Here is an 18,788-nt window from a genome sequence, read left to right on the forward strand (position 1 = left end):
GAACTCCGGACTTTCCGGCCGGTCCCGATTCCCGGGTGAACCACCGTAATCAATTATGCCGCTGATTTGAGGCGCTTAATCGTGAATCGTTCCGTGCAACCGGAAGCATTTGTTCACACCCCGCGAACCACGGCCGCGCGGTGCACATTATAATTGATTCGGATTATTAATTTTTAATGCGCCCCGTCCGATGCCGTGTGATGTGGGTTTCGGGTTGTCGGGAATATTGATACGCCACAGGCCGCCCCAGCGGCCACGGCGTGCGCTTAGGATAACCCGTTTTATGCGGACCACATTTACAAGTTAATCGGATTGTTACGTGTGGTCAACGTGTCATAAGCCCCGAGGAAGGTGAGTGTGTTAAAAAAGCACGGTCTGGGTGCGGTCGGTGCGGGACAATCGGTATGTTGTGTTTGCTAATTTCATCGACAAAAGGACGATCGATTTTAGCCGCGGATGCGATCATAAGCCATGTGTTTTGGTTCCGATAAATACATTAATCATCATTCAAGGTCGGAAAATTCGAATGATTTAAACATAACCAACAATGTTTTAGGTCAAACTAACAAAAATCTAATGATAAACTTTGGGCCGGCAGTTTCACTCCCCCACAATAATCGACCCGTGGTTCTTATCACAGAAGTGACCACCGTGACCTGAGCTGACCACGCAATTAACCTGCCACTAGTTTTTACCGCTCAACAGCGCACAGGGTCGGTCCGGTTTTCAGGAAGGGCGAACCCTGCCGGTGCTGCATTAAAACGCATGACTCTCTTGCCGGGACAGCGAGAGCCCGCCACCGGGGACATTAAAATCGAATTATTTTCTCATTTTCGGTCTCATTCGATAATAATTACCGTGATTGTACTTCCGGGTCAGACGGTTGCAGTTCATGCAGCATCGTCATTCGGACAAAGAAATGGTTTCCGTACGAAAACATTCGACTCCAAAGGGAGGCCAAGGGTTTCCGGGGTCATCTATAAGCCACGCTAAAGTTATCTTACTTTTGACGAGAATTTCTCAATAAAGAAAATAATTTGAACGCTAATATAAATTAATTGTTTTAATGAATTTGGGCCATTTCTTGTAGTTCCCGCCTTGCATATAAATTCGGTATCTACGCGGTGGGTCATTTTCTTCTAGCATCACTTAGGCCCCACCGAAAGCTGTCAATTTTATTGCTCGCTTATGCTGCAACTCATAAACCAGCGACGGCGGCGGGTCAGGGTTTTATTTGCACTCTGCCGGCTGACACCAAAGCCACATCCCACCTATCATCGCTCCGGTCAGCGATGAGATGGTAAGATTTTTCACTTAACGACCGTGTTCAACATGACCACCTTCACCGTGGCTTCTTGCCATCGTGTTCTCCCATCTTCGGATGCCATTACATCGCAACGTGCCCCGGCCGGGGGCGATGGTCGATGGTTCGCTCTAGTCGAAGTTGTTTAAATTTATGCTGTCTCATGGCGCAGAGTTCCCCCCTCACACTAATCCGCCCGTCCGCTGGGGGGCTGGGGTTTCCGGTGGCACGACCCCGGCTGGTTACGCGCCTTAATCTTCACGCAGGCGGGGTCCAAATTGAAAGAGTGAAAGCTCCTGAAAGGCGAAGGACGATTTACGTTTTATGATGTGCGTTCGTGCGTTACACTTTCTACGCAGGGACAATCGAGAACGGCCGTCGGCGGACGGTGGCGATAGGACAACAACAACGACCGTTAAACGGGCGGAGAAAATAAAGAAATGCAATAAAGCAATAGAACCATCCGGAGGTCCCGGGGTCGTGTGGTGGCTAAACTTTTCTTCCCCATCGCGTCGCGATGGGCCACCCAGTGACGAGTCATAAAATGGGATTTGCAGGGACACTGCGCAGCGGGAGTCCCGGCCGGGCACGGATCAGTGAGTGGCAATAAAAGTAGCTAGTAGCGGACGCCTTAGTGGCACGTATTGTTTGATGTATATTTTTTTATTATTGAATTTTTCAACGACCCCCCAGGATGGGCCTGCGTGCGAACAGTTCGGTCGTTGATCCTTCCACTGGAAGGATAAATTATTCTTCGGTGTCAATTGAATGGTGCGGACGTGAGATAATCATGCCGGATTACTGTTGGAGTGTGTGGCTTCGACCCGGAAGTGGGACACTGGAGCACTCTGCTCAGAGAGAGGGATCCTCGTAGAACGACGCGTTTCAGTGGGGCCGGAATGGACACCGAAGCGCGAATGTTAATTGCTTGCGGGATCGCCATTTTATTTGATTTATGCTCTGCGAACAAGAAGCCAGCGCTATTGTTGTGGACCCTCCGTAACAAGTTCGCACATCTTTTTTACATCAGAATGTACTTTCTTCGGCTCCTCGCTCGGTAGGTTTATTTGGGGCGAAGAAGCTCATTAAGCTTCAGCGCAAGTTGCTTTCAGCAACAGACTTTCCCAACAACCGTTATGTGCTTTCGAACGCCCATGGGCTCCCCGCACGACGGCAATGCATCCTGCCGTGGGAGAAAGTGTATTGTTTCATCATAATTTCCAACTTCCAACTTTCACCGTTCGGCAGGGGCCCGGGTCGAAGCCGTGGCTCCCTAAATTGAGTTAAACGAAAGCAATAAATTTCAACTTACGAAACAATTCAATCCATTTCCGCCGCCAACGGCCTCCAAAAATGGGATGCAAAACTTGTTCCTGCGCTCCGCAGAACGCAATCGAAGGATTAGTTTCTCGCCCACCGCCACTATCGGTGGCGCTATCTGCTGCGCAGAGGTCGGCCCCAAACTAATATCCCGTGGCAAACACAAAAGCCACGTGAGAATTGTGTGGGGTGTGCAAACTTTGTTGCGCCACAAACTCGGTCCGTCCGTCCGGCGCGAAGAAAGGGCCCGCAGCAACCCGTGTCTTGGTCCGTGTCCCCCTTGCCGGAGACTTTACGGAGACTTTGTGACCCTGCTGCTTTTAGGGAGGCGAAGCTGCTAAAGTTAAGCGACAAAATATTCACCAGTAATCGACTTTGCACGACTCCGCCGAGTCGAGTTGTTTTGCACTCGGAGCTAACAATGTTCGTGACGTTCTATACATGCACTTGACGCTGCGCAGCCATTCTCCGGCAGTCGGCAAGCGTCGGTTCCGGTTCCGGTGTTCCGGTATCACCTGCATCTCGTCGTCCTGAGTTATGCAACTTCACCGGAGGTACACAATTTGGGCTACAATCTAATTTATCTGTCGAGCGTTGTATGTGTGAGATCCGGAGTTGGCCGCGAGAGGACCCGGAAAACCGGAAAGGGGTCCAAGCAGTTCAAGTGGCTTCTTGGGACCATAAAGCTCAGTTTATCAGCCTTCCTACGATTACCTCGAATCCGGAATGACACCGAAATTGCTCGGTGGTTGCTGGCCATATGTTAAAGCAACCGTCCGCGTCCATTGTGAAACCCCAGAAACCCGTAGCTCAAAAGGACAGGTAAGTTCTTGCTTTCGCAGTGGCAACCCGCCACGAGGATGCACGAGGAAATTGAAGTCAAATGATAATGATAATATATTTCAATATGAGATTAATAACTTACGGCCAATAAGCTCGGGCTTAGGGCTTTGTCTCAGAGCAGTAGGGACGGTCCAAAAGGAGATAATGAAGGCTGTGGCATTGGTATGGTATCTAGTAAATCATTACTTTGTACTGGCAAGTCTCAGCGTTGGGTCGTCCGGCAGCAGAAATGCACTCAAACTCAAGCTTACCCGGTTACAGCGTAGTCGTTAGCAGGACTAGAATCCCACTTGAAAGGTACGGGATCAACATTACTTACAAGCCAAAGCTGCTGCTGGCAATGATGATGATGATGCCAGCAGATTGTCCTTGTGGGAACCGTAGGTATGCGCCAGGCAGAACGACAGCAACTCGAGGAAGCACAATTAATTTTACATTGACATCGTCGGCACTAATCGTTGCTGACAGTGAGAATCAAAAATTCAGCAGCATTCCGGAACGTTCGTTCGGAACCAGCTGCAGACCTTTGATCCCCGGAGAGCTTTAGAAGTCAAACGATGTTTTCATCGCGACGGGTGTCAATTCCATTTCGGCAAACAACTTGATTCGGGTCTTCGGCAGTGACAGACGTTCAGTTGAACGACTTTGAATGCAATTATGAAAAGCAAGCTCTCGGAGTTTATTAATTGCTAGCAGTGCTTCTTGGATTTGTTGCCATCCGATCCGAACTGAATAAAGTTCTGTGAGTAAGATCGTTCGATACTAACCTCAAATTGCTTGGTTTAGAATTATTCGAAAATATTCTTTCGGATTAGATGGACTAAGCGGATAATCGGTGATGCACTAGGACCCTTGTCCTACACGGTTCAGGTACGTACGGCCGAACTCTGTCTAACTCCATGTACCAGACTTGCCCAGGGCCTAAGCGGAGCGTAAGAAGAATGTAATAAAAACAAAATACCGAAGCCCTTCGAAGTCGATTTAATCCTTACGACAATTTCCGTCTAACTTCCGCCAAACTTGTCCTCACGCTCACGTCGGCCCCACTCAAAAGGGTTCGTAAGCCATCCAGAGGACCTGAGGCTTATCCCGGTACCATTTCGGTATCGGGGCTTGTGAAGAAGATATAACTTTTCATTACGCTGATGTTTCGTTTAAAATTTATTATGCTACCCTCTTGCGCCAAGAAGCCCCGACGATGGCCCTGTGTGAGGCCCTTGGTTAGCGGAGGAATTTATGTTCCCACCGAAAGGACGACCCCAAAAATGGTTGAACTGATCAACGTTACAAGGACGACGACGGGTTGATCGGAGCAGGAGAGCAGCGAACATTATTGCACACCATTTAGTGCCGAACGGGGTGCGTATGGCGGGATGGGTTTAATATCTTTATTGTCATTTTTCGAGCCGTACCTGAGAGGAATTCGGAACGGCCTGACCCAACACTGATAGCAAACGGTTGTCGAGACACCCGGCGCTGCTTTCTTGCCTGCTACGAATCAACTTTTTGCTCGAAACGCTTGCCAACAGCTTAGTTAACACGAGCTCTGGCGGTGGCTGATATTGAAATGATTAAGTAATCAGACAATTTATAGCGCATGCGTTTCTGCGTTTCTTGAAGAAACGTATGGAAAAAAACCATTATTTTCATAACTAAAAGTATTTTCAGAGTGGGTCTCGTTCGCAAAAATTCACACGAACTGCTGCAGTCTGTCGTATTGCTGCCTGAGAGAGACCAAAACTATGACAAATATTGTGTTGCGGGAATATGTTTTGTAATCCTTCGCTTGCATCGACCCAACCCGCTCTGCACAAGAGTGGTCGCTATCTTGATGCTATGCTACGATCCACACCGAAACATTTGCACCTTACACAGCACGTAGTCAACGATGGTTCTCTCATAAAGAAACCCACTCTGGAGTGTCGAGGAGCCGCGAGTCAATGCCATTTTTTATGTTGCCTCTCTAGCATAGCTCGAATCTAAATCAACAGTTCGTTCTATTGTTTCGTATTAATTCTACTTTATTTCATTTGTACACACACACATACACACGCGCGCTTGCTTACCTACTCACACCTCCGTCTAACTTCGGTCGCTTCCACACTGCCACAAAGAATATCACGCAGCACGAAGAGGAATCTACACTTTTCTTAGTCTTTCTCTTAGTTTCCCGTCATCCGTCCGTCTGTTGTTGTTGTTGTTCGTTCCGTTTTTTTTCCTAGGAAAAGGATCACCATCAGCAGGACCATCCGTCGGAACGCTACTGGAAGCACACGGCCCCGATCTCGATCCAGAACTCCTGGTTCGCTTCGCGGCCAATGTCCCGGATCGCGATGTCGATGATGGGCAGTCGCATCGGTTTGTCCGTGCTGTAGCTGAGCACCGACTGGGCGTAGTGGGCCGTCCGGTGCTGGCAGTCGTCCTGCAGAGCGTCGTACCGCAGCCGCTGCGGGCCACGGGCCGTCAGTTCGGCGTCGTTCCAGGCGAGCAGCTTCAGACTCTGGCGGTAGCTGTTCTTCTCCTTGTTGAAGAACGCCACGCTGTTGCGGCAGTGATAGGTTATGTTCTGGGACGCGGTCGCCGACAGGAGCTGCAGGAAGCCGATCTGGTTGCTGTCCGACTTGTACGTGATTTTCATGCCGTCCTTCAGTTCGCCAAGCCACACTTCGTCCTCGTCGCCGTCGTACGCGAGCTCCTTCGTGCGCAGTGGCTGCGGCAGGACACAGGAAGCCCTCCGTTCGGCGTCACAGTACACCAGGATGGCATCCCGGGCGTCGCCCTCGTTCGGGTCGATCCAGTAGTGGCCGGAAGCGAGCTCGGGATGGGCCGCAAAAAGATCGCGGCACGTCTTGGCCGGTGAACCCTGCTTCCCGTCCGGCTTCTTGAACGTCCCGAAGGCGGCCTTCAGCTTTTCGTACGCATTCTCCACCAACTTCTGGCGCTCCTCGTCCGTCAGCTCGAACACGCGGCCCAGGTTCATCGGTTCATCGGCCATGTTCGGATCCGGTCCCTTGCTGTTGCTCATCTGGCCGTGGCCGAGCAGAGCGGCAAGGGCGGCCGCGTCGTAGCCCACTCCGTCTCCCGGCGGACCGGGCGGTCCTGGAGGTCCCGCTTGTCCCACTGGCCCCGGTTTGCCATCGTTGCCGGGGGGTCCCCGTGGTCCCGCGATTCCCAGCATTCCCTGCGGTCCGACGGTGCCGTCACGTCCTGGCGGCCCCCTGGGTCCCGCCTCACCCGGTTTGCCCGATGGACCTACACCGCCAACGTTACCCTTGTCGCCCGGCGGACCGGCAGTTCCCGGCAGTCCCTGCAGGCCGATCAGTCCCCGGTGACCCTTCGTGCCCTTGAGCCCCGCTTCGCCGTTCTCTCCCTTTGGACCCTCCAGACCCGGTGGTCCCGGTTTTCCGCGAGCCCCCGGCGGTCCGTCGACTCCGATGGGTCCCGTTTCTCCACGCAACCCTCGCTCACCCGTCTGGCCGAGGGGCCCTTGTTGGCCCGGTGGTCCTGGAAGGCCAGGAGCCCCCGGTGTGCCCTGGGTTCCGGGGTTTCCGATCGGTCCCTTATCGCCAGCTCGTCCTGCAATGCCCGGTGGGCCCGTTTTTCCCACCATTCCTTCCGGTCCGCTGTCCCCGGTAGGTCCTGGGGGTCCTGCCGGACCCAGTGGCCCGGCCGGGCCGGGGGGTCCATCGTTGCCCGGTTTTCCCGGGTGCCCCGGTTCTCCAGCCGCACCACGCAAGCCACGCATCCCTTGCGCTCCACTCGGACCGGGCAGACCCGGAAGGCCTCTGTCGCCCGGCACACCGTGAGGTCCTTGATTTCCCGGCGGCCCCGCTGGTCCATCGCCGCCGGCGTCGCCCTTGATGCCTTCTGCTCCCTGCGGCCCGGGCATCCCCGGGGGCCCCGCATTTCCTGGGCGACCCGTATCGCCCGGGTTGCCCTTCATACCGTGGCTGCCCGGCGTACCCGCCTGTCCCGGATTGCCAGTTTGACCCTAGAAACGATACGAAACAAAGGGCTTTAACAGCTGCGGGGCTGCGAGAACGTGCACACCCCGAACAAAAAAGGCACTCTTTTTCTCCATACTGAGACGAATTTTTTCGCGTGGTACTCATTTCTCACCAAAGGCCAAAAAGAGAGCGCAACAGCGAGCAATATTTCTTCTTATACATGTTTTGAAGCAAATTTGGTGTTAAAGAAGAATTACTGTCCAATTTTTCATAAGACATACTTAGTGCCGTTTTCCGTATTAGAAGAAGTGGGGAAAAAATTGGACAAAATGGTAGAGGAAGGAGTTTTAGTACCTAGCCAGACATCAAGACATGGCTCAGTTCGCCTATGTCTTGATGGCAAGGCAACGATAAATAGATTCTTGTCAATGGAACATTATCCATTACCAAACATAGAAAAAATTTCTAAACCAAGAAAAATCTAAAACAAATGAGTCCGAATACTTATTTGATTAATACTCAAGGAAATCGATTAGTAGACGTAAATCAAATAAGAAAATATCATAATCCTGGGTTACTAGTCAACCGCAGTGTTATTGATTAGGAAGTAAAGTCTAATAACGAGATAAAAGATTATGGTAGGAAACGCAAAAGAAGTGAGTCAAAGCGCGCTCTACTAACGCAATCCCGGCCATAGTGAGAGAGGTGCTCTTACAGGTTGAGATCTGCGACTAAAAATAATAAAAATTGAGTGCTTTTTTGGTTCGGGACCGCTTCAACACTCACAATGGGTCCTTGGTCTCCCGGTCGTCCTGGAGTGCCCATCGGTCCGGTTTCGCCGCGCAGTCCTGGCTCCCCGCGGGCTCCCTTGGACCCGGTCAGTCCAATGAATCCTTGGGGTCCTGGTTCGCCCGGCACTCCCGCGAGGCCAGAATTGCCCTGTTCGCCCTTCAGTCCCATACTGCCTCGGTCTCCCTTCGAGCCGGGTACACCGACGGGACCCAGGGGTCCGGGGAAGCCTTGGAGACCTTGCGGCCCCACCGCTCCCCGGTCACCGACGACCCCGGGAGCCCCAGGTTCACCGTGGGCACCCGGTGATCCGGGTTCTCCCTTCTCCGCTGGTTCTCCAGGTGGCCCCGTTGGTCCCATCGGTCCCTGAAGACCGCGTTCACCAAGGCGCCCGGCAGGACCTTCGGGGCCCGTCGGACCCGAACTGCCGCGCTCTCCCTTTTCTCCGGCGGGTCCTGCGAGACCTCGCAGCCCTGGGAGGCCCACCATACCGGGTGCTCCTTGATGTCCTTTCATTCCCGTAGCTCCGGATGGACCCTGCAAAATGGAGTCGGAGTGGTTACACGTATCCAACCACACCCCCCGCTGGTCTTACCGGTGGTCCATCGTTGCCTTGGGCTCCCGTTTCACCGCGAACCCCCGGCGTACCCGGAGTACCAACTGGTCCGCGTTCGCCCGGGAAACCTCGCTCGCCCCGTATTCCTGGCTGGCCCGTTGGCCCCGGTGATCCTGGCGGACCATTCTGCCCGTCCTTGCCTTGGGCTCCTGGGTTGCCTGGCGTTCCCGGTAGACCCTGGAATCCACGCGGTCCTGACGTTCCCGGTGGGCCACGGTCTCCATCGTTGCCGGGTGGGCCCGGGGGGCCCGGAATCCCGGGCGGTCCGTCTTTACCAGCGTCTCCTCGGGGCCCTACGGCTCCCGGTGGTCCGATGTCACCGTCCTTGCCTGGTTCGCCCGTGAATCCTTTGTCACCGGGCATACCGATCGGTCCGGGCAGACCCTGAAGTCCTTGCGGGCCCGATTCGCCCACTTTGCCGTCCGATCCGGGCAGACCCCGTTCCCCGGGTGTTCCAGCTTTTCCCTGCGCCCCGGCACGTCCCGGTTGTCCGCGTAGTCCTTGAATGCCGGGCGTTCCCGGTGGTCCAGGATCTCCGGACGATCCTTTCGGACCGGTGGGCCCCATAGCGCCACGGTCTCCCGATTGGCCCTTCACGCCTTGCGCTCCGTCGGGGCCCGGTAGACCGGGCGACCCCGAAAGACCTCGTTCTCCCTGCGGACCCGACAGACCCGTGGGACCCTTCATGCCGCGTTTGCCTCGTTTACCTTCCGGGCCGACGGCTCCCGGTAGCCCACGGGGTCCTGGTACACCGGCTTCCCCCTTGATGCCGGCTTCGCCTTTGTAGCCCCGCTCCCCGGGCAGACCCGATTCACCCTTCGAGCCGACGTCGCCTGGACTTCCGTTGGCCCCCGGCGCTCCGCGTGATCCTGGGAACCCGGGCGGTCCGGCATTCCCCGGCGATCCGGGGCTTCCTTTATTAGCGTATTACAGAATGCAATAGTTGTGTTAGTGTGTTAAGTTACCATACGATATGATACGTCCAATAGAGTCAGTCTATAACCAGCCACCAAAGTGTCAAGATATAATAGTGGCGACGAGGATAAAGTCGAAAAGTCGAAGTCAGGTCAGTCTCGTCAACTCAAGTCATGTTGCTATGGAATATTCCATAGCAACCACGAAGGAGTCGTAAAGATGAAAATGAACCTAGGAGAGTTATTTGGTGGAAGGGGTCTAAGGAGGTACCGAACTACCAAGGGTGTGCGTTCGGACTATTTTTAACGGAGCCAAAGTCAGGTGGTGCGAGTTTTGTCATGTATCCAACGGGAAACGAAAAGGGAAGCCGATCGAATACGTCACCGGGAAACGGAGGAGTAACGTAAGGTGTGAAGGAAAACTAAACAATTACGTCACCAGGAAGCCCGATCCTCTGAAACGCCGGATAATCGTGAAATGAGGATGAAATGAGGCGTGGCAACGCGCGCCGGGAACAGCTAGTAGGATATAATGGTTGTGGTTTAGCACAAACGTGTGCTAAATCTGCTACGGGGGCCCACCGCGACTGACAACGCGTGTCGGTCGCGGTGGTAACGGCGGTAACGGTCAGCCGTCAGCGTAAGTGTCATTGCGGACACGCGGTGACCGGATACCGTCTGTGATAAGGCCCGGGTGAGTGCCGAGTACCCTGCGTGGGTGACTCGGGACTCACCCACGATCGACGCCGATACCGATCGGCAGTGTGTGTTCTTCTCGCGACCGTTCGAGGGTCTACGTGCGAAACCTCGACGGTCGGATAATATTAGAATATTAGAATAGTATAATTGTTAGAATAAACGTGACGTTGCTTTCGTGCAAAAACAGGTTGTGTTAGTTTTAAGTTACCATACGATATGATACGTCCAATAAAGTCAGTCTATAACCAGCCACCAAAGTGTCAAGATGCAATACCTTTCTCGCCCGACGCTCCATCTTTGCCCGGCGGTCCATTCAGTCCCGGCTCACCCGGTTGCCCCGGGCGTCCGGATTCTCCTCGCGGTCCTTGCGGCCCCGAGCTCCCTTTTGGCCCCATCGCGCCCATATCACCTTTGGCACCGTTGCTACCCGGGAATCCCGGTGGTCCAGGCTTCCCGACGGCTCCCTAACGATACGAGAAGCAGATTAGAATTGCAGCAGGCATCAGTTGTCCTTTTCGACCATGTTCGGTCGACAGTAGATATTGGACTAAGCGCATACAAAGGGAAAGCCCTCTTTATAGACTTGCGAGGTATCGGGGTGTCTTTCCCGTGCAGTACGCCAGGAACGTAGGAACATATAAATACGCTCCAAAAATAATGATTAAAGACAATCGCAGAAAAAGAGGGCGGCGACATAGCCGGGCCAGGTATACAACGAAAGAACCATACCTCCACAGGATGCTGCGTGGCCCTTAGAACTGGGAACTCGGTTGCTTACCGGTGGTCCAGATGGTCCAGCGATTCCGTCGATGCCTCGCAATCCTGCCGGTCCAGGTGGTCCCTCACGTCCTCGCTCGCCGCGAGGTCCAGCAGGTCCCTGTGGAAGAGAGCGTAGTTCCTGATGCGGTCTCACTCACCGCACGCCATGCTGATGCTTACCACGGCCCCAGTAACTCCAGCAGGACCCACGGACCCCACCGATCCTTTCTCACCGATGGCTCCGGTTTCTCCTTTCATTCCCTCCGGGCCGGGCAACCCCTGGTGGCCCTTGAGCCCGGGCACACCGGGCATTCCGGGTAGGCCACGCGGTCCCGTCATTCCGACCGGTCCTTGAGGTCCCGTTTCTCCATCGTCTCCGGCGGTGCCATCCTTACCGGGTGGCCCCGGTAGCCCTCGGGGTCCCGGCGGTCCACCGACCCCCGGCGCTCCCGGTTCTCCTGGTTCCCCGCGAGTTCCCTGGAATCCTTGGGGACCGGTTGGGCCAGAGGGCCCCGGTGGACCGCGTGGCCCTACCGGACCGACTTGAGCCTGCATAAACTGAAAGTTCTCTGGGCCCGGGCCCTTATCGGGTCCACCCATCGAATCCTGCAGCTGCTGGGTGTAGAACGTGAGGTCCGGCGCGGGACCTGGTGGCCCCGGGAGCCCAGGCACACCCGGCGTGCCCGGAACCCCCGGTTGGCCCACTTCACCGGGAGTGCCAGGTTCACCGAAGGGGGCCACCGGTCGCTCGGTGGTGGACGTGGTCGTCGACGTAGTGGTGCTGGTCCGCGGTTCCGGTGTTACGCGAGGGCAGTCGGCCTCGTCACACTGGACCGACCCGTTCCGGCAGCGGCACGTCGCACAGCCCCGGTAGCCCGACTGGAACACGTCGTTCTCGCGATACCACGTGCCCTCGTGGTGGCACGTGAACGGCTGCACGATCGCTTCCGGTTCCGGAGCACGCGGCGTGGTGCTGCTGGTCGTCGATACCCGCGGAATCTCGTCGTCCGGCTGCCGGAAGCCGTGCTCGGGTCTACGCGTTGCGCCATTTGCTGCAACAGTCCACACGCGTGGGGCAATAAGTAATGAAACTCAAGGGACATTCAAGCTGAGCATAAATCGTTTACTTAATTGAATTAAAGACGCAAAAATTCAATAAAAATTAACTCGCCCTAGCCTTCAACTAATAAGTCAACTTATAGTGTAACTACATGGTGCGTATTCACGACAAGGGATATTTAAATATTAGATAACTCCGTCACCTGTCAGTCGATTTTGACACATCAGCCAGATTCTGAAACGTCAGTCTACGCAGTTTTGGCCATGGATAAATTTACGGCAGAACAGCGGGCTAAAATTGTAGCGCTTTACATTGAAAATAATCGTTCAACTGATAATGATTGAACTGATAATCGTAAACTGTGAAAACTGTGCGTGCTTATTGCTGCCGAATATCTTTTGACTTCTTTCTGTGGCGCTATTTGAAGAGTAAGGCATAATGCCAGCCAACCGAAGACCATTGAAGAACTGAAATCTAACATCACAACGGAAACTGCTGCTATTACGCACGAAATGTTGTCAATTACAATGAAAAATGCCCAAAAACAATGAAAAATGCCCGCTTTTTGTCTGTTTAATGAAGGCGGTTATTTGAACGATATTGTACTCTGTGTGAATTATCAATAAACGACATTCTATACCCTAAATAAATCTTGTTCATTTGCCAAATTTGACTGAAAAACGGCGGAGTTATCCAACATTCAAATATCCTCTGCCGTGTATACGCACCCTGTATATTTGTGTATCGATCGAGTAAGAAGAAGTTGACCGTTGGACCTTGTGTTGAAGTGAACTTCATATTCGGTTATTTTTGGGTTTGATGGCCAAAATTTCACACCATTCTGGAGTCCATTGCTTTCAGCGAGAAAACCTTCAGCCTTGAGAAGGGAGCCCTTTGCAGGGTGCAAGTAGACCATCACTACTAGCATCTGGCCTCTAGTGACGTCACCGGAAATTAGTTCATTCGTTCCAGCTCAAGCACTCATTGACAGACTTGTAGAGCATTGCGCAACGCCACATTCCAGTGACTGGTTGGAGTGAAGCAGCACATGTTTGATCCGTTAACCAGATGTACCCCTCGGAGGTCACAACTCGGGGTGCCAGATGGTTTTGGGATTTGGTTCGCAAAAATCTCAAGCCCCGCGGCACCGAAAGGAGGAGTTTCACACTCACCATTTTCCGCCTCGTAGTCCGGATCGGGGCCGTAGTCGTAGTTGTCCCCGTAGTCGTACTCCCCGTACTCCGGCGCCTGCGCCTGCGGCCGATCGGCTTGCGGACGATCGCGCGGTTTCTTCAGATTCTTCGTCGCCAACTTCGTCGCCGAGGCCTTCGCCCTACCTTTCTTGCCCTTCTTCTTGGCCGGTTTCGACGTCGCTGCCGCCGTCACCGGTTCCTCCTCGCACCGGATGTGGTCGGCAAAGATTACAATGATAAAAAACAGCGCCACAAGCAGCGGACGCCCCACTCGGAACTTCATCTTGCGTGTGTGTATGTGTGTGTGTGTACACTTTGGCCGAACGGAAGGATCCTTTCGCTGCTGCCGCTGCCGTTTTGTTTTTAATACATTGCTGCTGCGGTGCGATGCAACGTATCCTGAACGGAATGGAAGGAACAACACTGTATCAAGAACTGGCCTGCTCCCGCGCGATCACCGTGCACGACTAAATCGGATGTGGCTTAGCGTCTTTGCGGAGAACGCGTGTTCGAAGCTGGCGGTGACGGTGATAAGAATCCCCGGCCTTCCAGTTCTAATTCCAAACGCTCAGCCCACAGCCACAGGGTACTGGACTCTTTTTGAGGCCCAATTTTGGCCCCGGCCACTATCAAATTAGTTCACATCAGTTCGTCGTGACTTAATTTCAGTCCACTCGGCGCGTCGTCTGCGCGGCTGATAGTGGCGCGTTAGAACGATAAAACCTAAAATAGAACCCACTAGCCACTGCCGGTGCTTCGCAGACCACTTGTTAACTTATTCGGCTGAATTCGCTTGCCAATTCATGTCAAAATTGTCTTTGCAAAATCCTTTGCAGATAGGCACCGTCTCTTTGCGGGCCAGATTGCGCATTCACTGGACTGGCACCGGGAACTGCCAGGAACTTCACTGCCAGCTACTTACTTCCGATATCAATCAATGCAACGCAAGCACTTGCCACTGATGTCGCAGGCAGGGCTCACTGGGGTCCCTTTTCACTGTCACTGGTTCACTGTCAAAGCACTCGTTCACTAACCACGCCCGATAACATCACTCGAATACTGAGGTTTGAGCCGTTTTCGGCGATCTTTTTATACTCGGCACGGCACACCGCACCAAGAATGGCCACTAGTGAATGGGCACGGTCGTGGTCAAGACGCGCACTTCGATCACTGTGTTAGTAGAATGGCTCCATTTTCCAGATGATGATGCTCTTAGATCCGAGGCGTCTTAGACCCAGCACTAGACCGATCGGTAGCTACACCACAACTCGAGCATTAAAGAGAACGCGAGGCACGCGTTTTAAATTACTTTAACAAGAATGTGTTACAGATATGGACGATGCAGATGGTTTTGTACTTCGCACGGATTGCTCTCTCTGTCGTGCGCTCTCGCTTGCACTTCACGCTGCACGATCGCGACGCGCGAAGTACGGAATTAAATCATAATTTGTCCGAGATCGACCATAGCGATCAGGCATCGGCCACCGGCGCCGACGACACTTGCAGTAGCTATTAATTTTCATAGAACGGCGACCCACTTGGATTGCTGTGTGGGTTACAAGCGAGTTCCCACAGTATGTTTGCCGCCGCGGAGACAGAATCAATCAAAATTGCCACTTTGTTACAGAAGTGGAACCATACGACAATACATCGTTTCGATCGGCGTATTAGACGTTTGTACCAATACGCACGAATCCGTGAAATAAGGACGAAACAAACGTGTGCTTCAGTATGAAATAAATACATCTTTGCGTGTCACAAAAAAAAGTGTTTTTACTATTCTTCGAAGGTGCGGAGAAAACTGATGCTGAAATGAATGCTTGGACGATTGCTAGCCCGTGCTGCCTCGACGGTGCTGCTCGACTGCTCGAATACGACGATACGACGAGTAGCACCAACGGAACGGTCAACACGAGAAACACTGCTCCTGTCAAGGCAACTGCTCCATGCTACGGTGCAGATGAAAAAAGTCGGGCATCTCCTGATCATCTGTCTGTAGTCTGATTCCATCTGATCACTTCGGCCTCACAATCAAAGAAAGCAATTGTTTTTTAAAAGACACCCTACGTGGTCGCGTGATTAACTATGGACTAAGCAGATAACCGGGGATCCCCTAAGACCCTTGTCCTACACGGTTCAGGTACGTACGGCCGAACTCTGTCTAACTCCATTTACCAGACTTGCCCAGGGCCTAAGGAGCGTAAGAAGAATGTAATAAAAACAAAATACCGAAGCCCTTCGAAGTCGATTTAATCCTTACGACAATTTCCTAACTTCCGCTAAACTTGTCCTCACGCTCACGTCGGCCCCACTCAAAAGGGTTCGTAAGCCATCCAGAGGACCTGAGGCTTATCCCGGTACCATTTCGGTACCGGGGCTTGTGAAGAAGATATAACTTTTCATTACGCTGATGTTTCGTTTAAAATTTATTATGCTACCCTCTTGCGCCCAAGAAGCCCCGACGATGGCCCTGTGCGAGGCCCTTGGTTAGCGGAGGAATTTATGTCCCCACCGAAAGGACGACCCCAAAAATGGTTGAACTGATCAACGTTACAAGGACGACGACGGGTTGATCGGAGCAGGAGAGCAGCGAACATTATTGCACACCATTTAGTGCCGAACGGGGTGCGTATGGCGGGATGGGTTTAATATCTTTATTGTCATTTTTCGAGCCGTACCTGAGAGGAATTCGGAACGGCCTGACCCAACACTGATAGCAAACGGTTGTCGAGACACCCGGCGCTGCTTTCTTGCCTGCTACGAATCAACGTTTTGCTCGAAACGCTTGCCAACAGCTTACGATAAGCTCGAGCTCTGGCGGTGGCTGATATTGAAATGATTAAGTAATCAGACTTTTTTTAGCGCATTCTCAAGAGTTGCGCCTTCCTTATCGGAGATTCTATTGCTGGAACCGTCCCATTACTTTGATGGATATGAAAACAAAGGCGCACGCCGGAAATGTTGAGACAAGTTATGAGTTTATTGAGCGATAGTAAATTCTGGCGTTAATGGCTCGCGGTTTGCGTGCTGTTCGATCCGCGAAGGATGACGGACGTAGGCATTTATGGTTGTGAGGCATCCGTCGTGGAATTATAGCGTAACACAACGAGCTAATTATAACGAGTTTGAAAGTGTAAACTGCACCCTTAACACTTTTACTGCTAATTAGATGGCTCGTCGTACCAAAAATCCATCATTTTGTTTTACATTTTCGCTCCCTTTAAGCGTGTATGAAAATTCAAACCATCCGTTTCGATGGCGATATATTCGCTACACTTCATGACCGCGTCCTACGAAAAAAGCAATCGATTAAGTTCTCATTTGACGCACCGTCATTTAGCAGTAATAGCAATCGCAGTCGAGTGGCCATCGATGGGCCCACCGACAAGGATCCGATCGGTCCCCGGTGGCCCTCTCGATGCGTGCGTGTAGTAGGCCGGCCGCAGATCAATCGGCCTAATGAAATGCGATATATTTTCCTACCAATTATCGTCATCGATAACTTTGTAGAATATTAATTAGACGACGTTGGCGGGGCTCGGAACCATCGGCGGAATGGGACAGAGGAGGAGTGTTCGGTTCGGGCAGCTCGAATGACGAACGAGCGCACTGTGCCATCTCTCATCCTGTGACCACACCGAATTAGGTGTCGTAGAGTGAACGGAGGACGGCCAGTCCGGTCGGTCGGCCGGTTGGTTTCTGTTTCTCTTCCCTCCGGGGAGACGCTCGGACCGATGCGGAGCGAGTCCTGATTCGAGGCGTGCGCGGCCCGGCCCAGAACGTTCCTCAGCGGTGCCGGTGCCACGGCGGTGTGCGATGTGATTCCGATGTGAAGTTGGTATAATTAAATTATTCCACTCCGGGGTCGGTCGGTTGGTTGGAAAGTTGGCGTGAATTCGATGACACTCACCGATACGGCCCGCAAACCGACCGACTCGACTCGACCGGGACCGGCGTAACCGGTGCCCGCCGATGCATGCAATTTCCCCTCGGGGCGCGGCGTGCAGAATCTGAACCGGGGCGTGAGCGTAAAACAACTCCGAATAAATGACCACTGCCAGGCGGCGGAAGTGGAATCGACTCCAGCTCGCAGTAACTCGAGATGCGACCGATTGCCTGGGACGTTTGCTGGGAGCGTTTCGAAATTGAATGATCGACCGGACGCTCTGGTGATGGTGGTTCTGAGCCTGAAGCACGCTCAAAAGACTAATTCGCACAGATAATTTAGAACACCACAACCACTTAGGGGCCACCTCGAGGTAAGTGGGATCGGTGGTCGCGCGGCGCGCTCATTTGCATTTCAATGAAAGAATATCGATTGCCCAGGAGGATACCACCGATCCGAAAAGGCCGTTACATCATGGGTAATTCTCTGGGTTTCGTAGTATGTCTCACGGAAATAGTACCTTTCACATTTGTACTAAAAACCATTAAAGGCTCACAACGCAAATGGATGCTGCAGCAGCCGCGCCGGATAAATCAATTAAATGCCAATTTCGTTTCCACCAAAATGACGCGTCGGTGTGTGTGTGGTTGAAATTTGCTGCATCTACCGGCGAAGGTTCGCAATCAGTCTCGTAGAAAGTAGAATTTAGCGCATCATTTCTGCATTATTAACCGACACATTCGGCGCCCGTCAGAGGCCGCTGAGTCAGCAGCAATTTAAACCCAATCTGCTGCGCACTCCTTGCGCATTGGTGAGGACCCTGGACCCTCGGACGAAACCGAGCAGCGTTCGAACACGTTGCGCGAATCATCATAATTCATATAAATTAATTAATTAGGCTGATGCGCTGTTTGACATATCATTTAGATGTTAATTAAGATAGACAGCGCACCGACAATCGACACCGAAAATCGGGACCACCATCGCACCGTCGTCATCGGCCAGGCGGCTGGCGGCCGACGACGATGACGGCATTTTCCCGCCGGAACCGTCCGGAACCGGATGGCGGAAGTTCCGCATGAGAAATGGTGCGTTTAATTTTATCGCTTTCGATTTGCGATCCAGCAGCAGTACGCGGGTTGATCGATCGATGGGCTGTGCTTTTTTGCTCCCTTTTCCGGGCTTGGGCTGCTTAAAGCCGGTAAAAAGGGCTAAACCTAAGGCTTGTCCGGTGCGCTACCAGGCGTCTCCATTGTGCTGATAATGAGCAGCGTTTTCCAATTAAGATACGAACCGTACCATAAATTGTGCGTTGCGCTGCGCTGACGGTGCCTATTATTTGAGTTTAAGTTTCATTTGGTGTAAGAGATTCTGCACACGCGGCTGCGAGAGTGGAACGATTCGGTCGGTTTAAATCGCGAAATTAATGGAACTTGCCCACCGTAATCCATTACCGAAA

At 52.8% G+C, this 18,788-nt stretch overlaps 1 protein-coding gene across 1 annotated transcript; it reads right to left on the minus strand.

The window, feature by feature from the left end:
- Window positions 1–5,535: 5,535 nt before the first annotated feature.
- Window positions 5,536–13,726, minus strand: LOC128268034 (collagen alpha-1(I) chain-like). The gene is made up of 7 exons (XM_053005030.1): window positions 13,423–13,726; window positions 11,371–12,242; window positions 11,210–11,308; window positions 10,706–10,895; window positions 8,798–9,732; window positions 8,200–8,739; window positions 5,536–7,457 (listed from the first exon to the last, which is right to left on the minus strand). Exons 1-7 carry the CDS (start codon window positions 13,724–13,726, stop codon window positions 5,727–5,729), a joined length of 4,671 nt encoding a protein of 1,556 aa, XP_052860990.1. The 3' UTR covers window positions 5,536–5,726.
- Window positions 13,727–18,788: the final 5,062 nt, after the last annotated feature.

The sequence above is a fragment of the Anopheles cruzii genome, chromosome 2 (genome assembly GCF_943734635.1).
Source record: "Anopheles cruzii chromosome 2, idAnoCruzAS_RS32_06, whole genome shotgun sequence".
NCBI lineage: Eukaryota > Metazoa > Arthropoda > Insecta > Diptera > Culicidae > Anopheles > Anopheles cruzii.

What these genes read in the sequence shown, in the direction of transcription:
- LOC128268034 (XM_053005030.1), bottom strand. Translation starts at nt 13,726, where the DNA reads ATGAAGTTCCGAGTGGGGCGTCCGCTGCTTGTGGCGCTGTTTTTTATC. An exon ending in CTGGAGTTACTGGGGCCGTG is followed by an intron (nt 11,309 to 11,370) that starts GTAAGCATCAGC and finishes TCTCTTCCACAG; the next exon opens with GGACCTGCTGGACCTCGCGG. An exon ending in TGGAGCGTCGGGCGAGAAAG is followed by an intron (nt 9,733 to 10,705) that starts GTATTGCATCTT and finishes ACGCTAATAAAG; the next exon opens with GAAGCCCCGGATCGCCGGGG.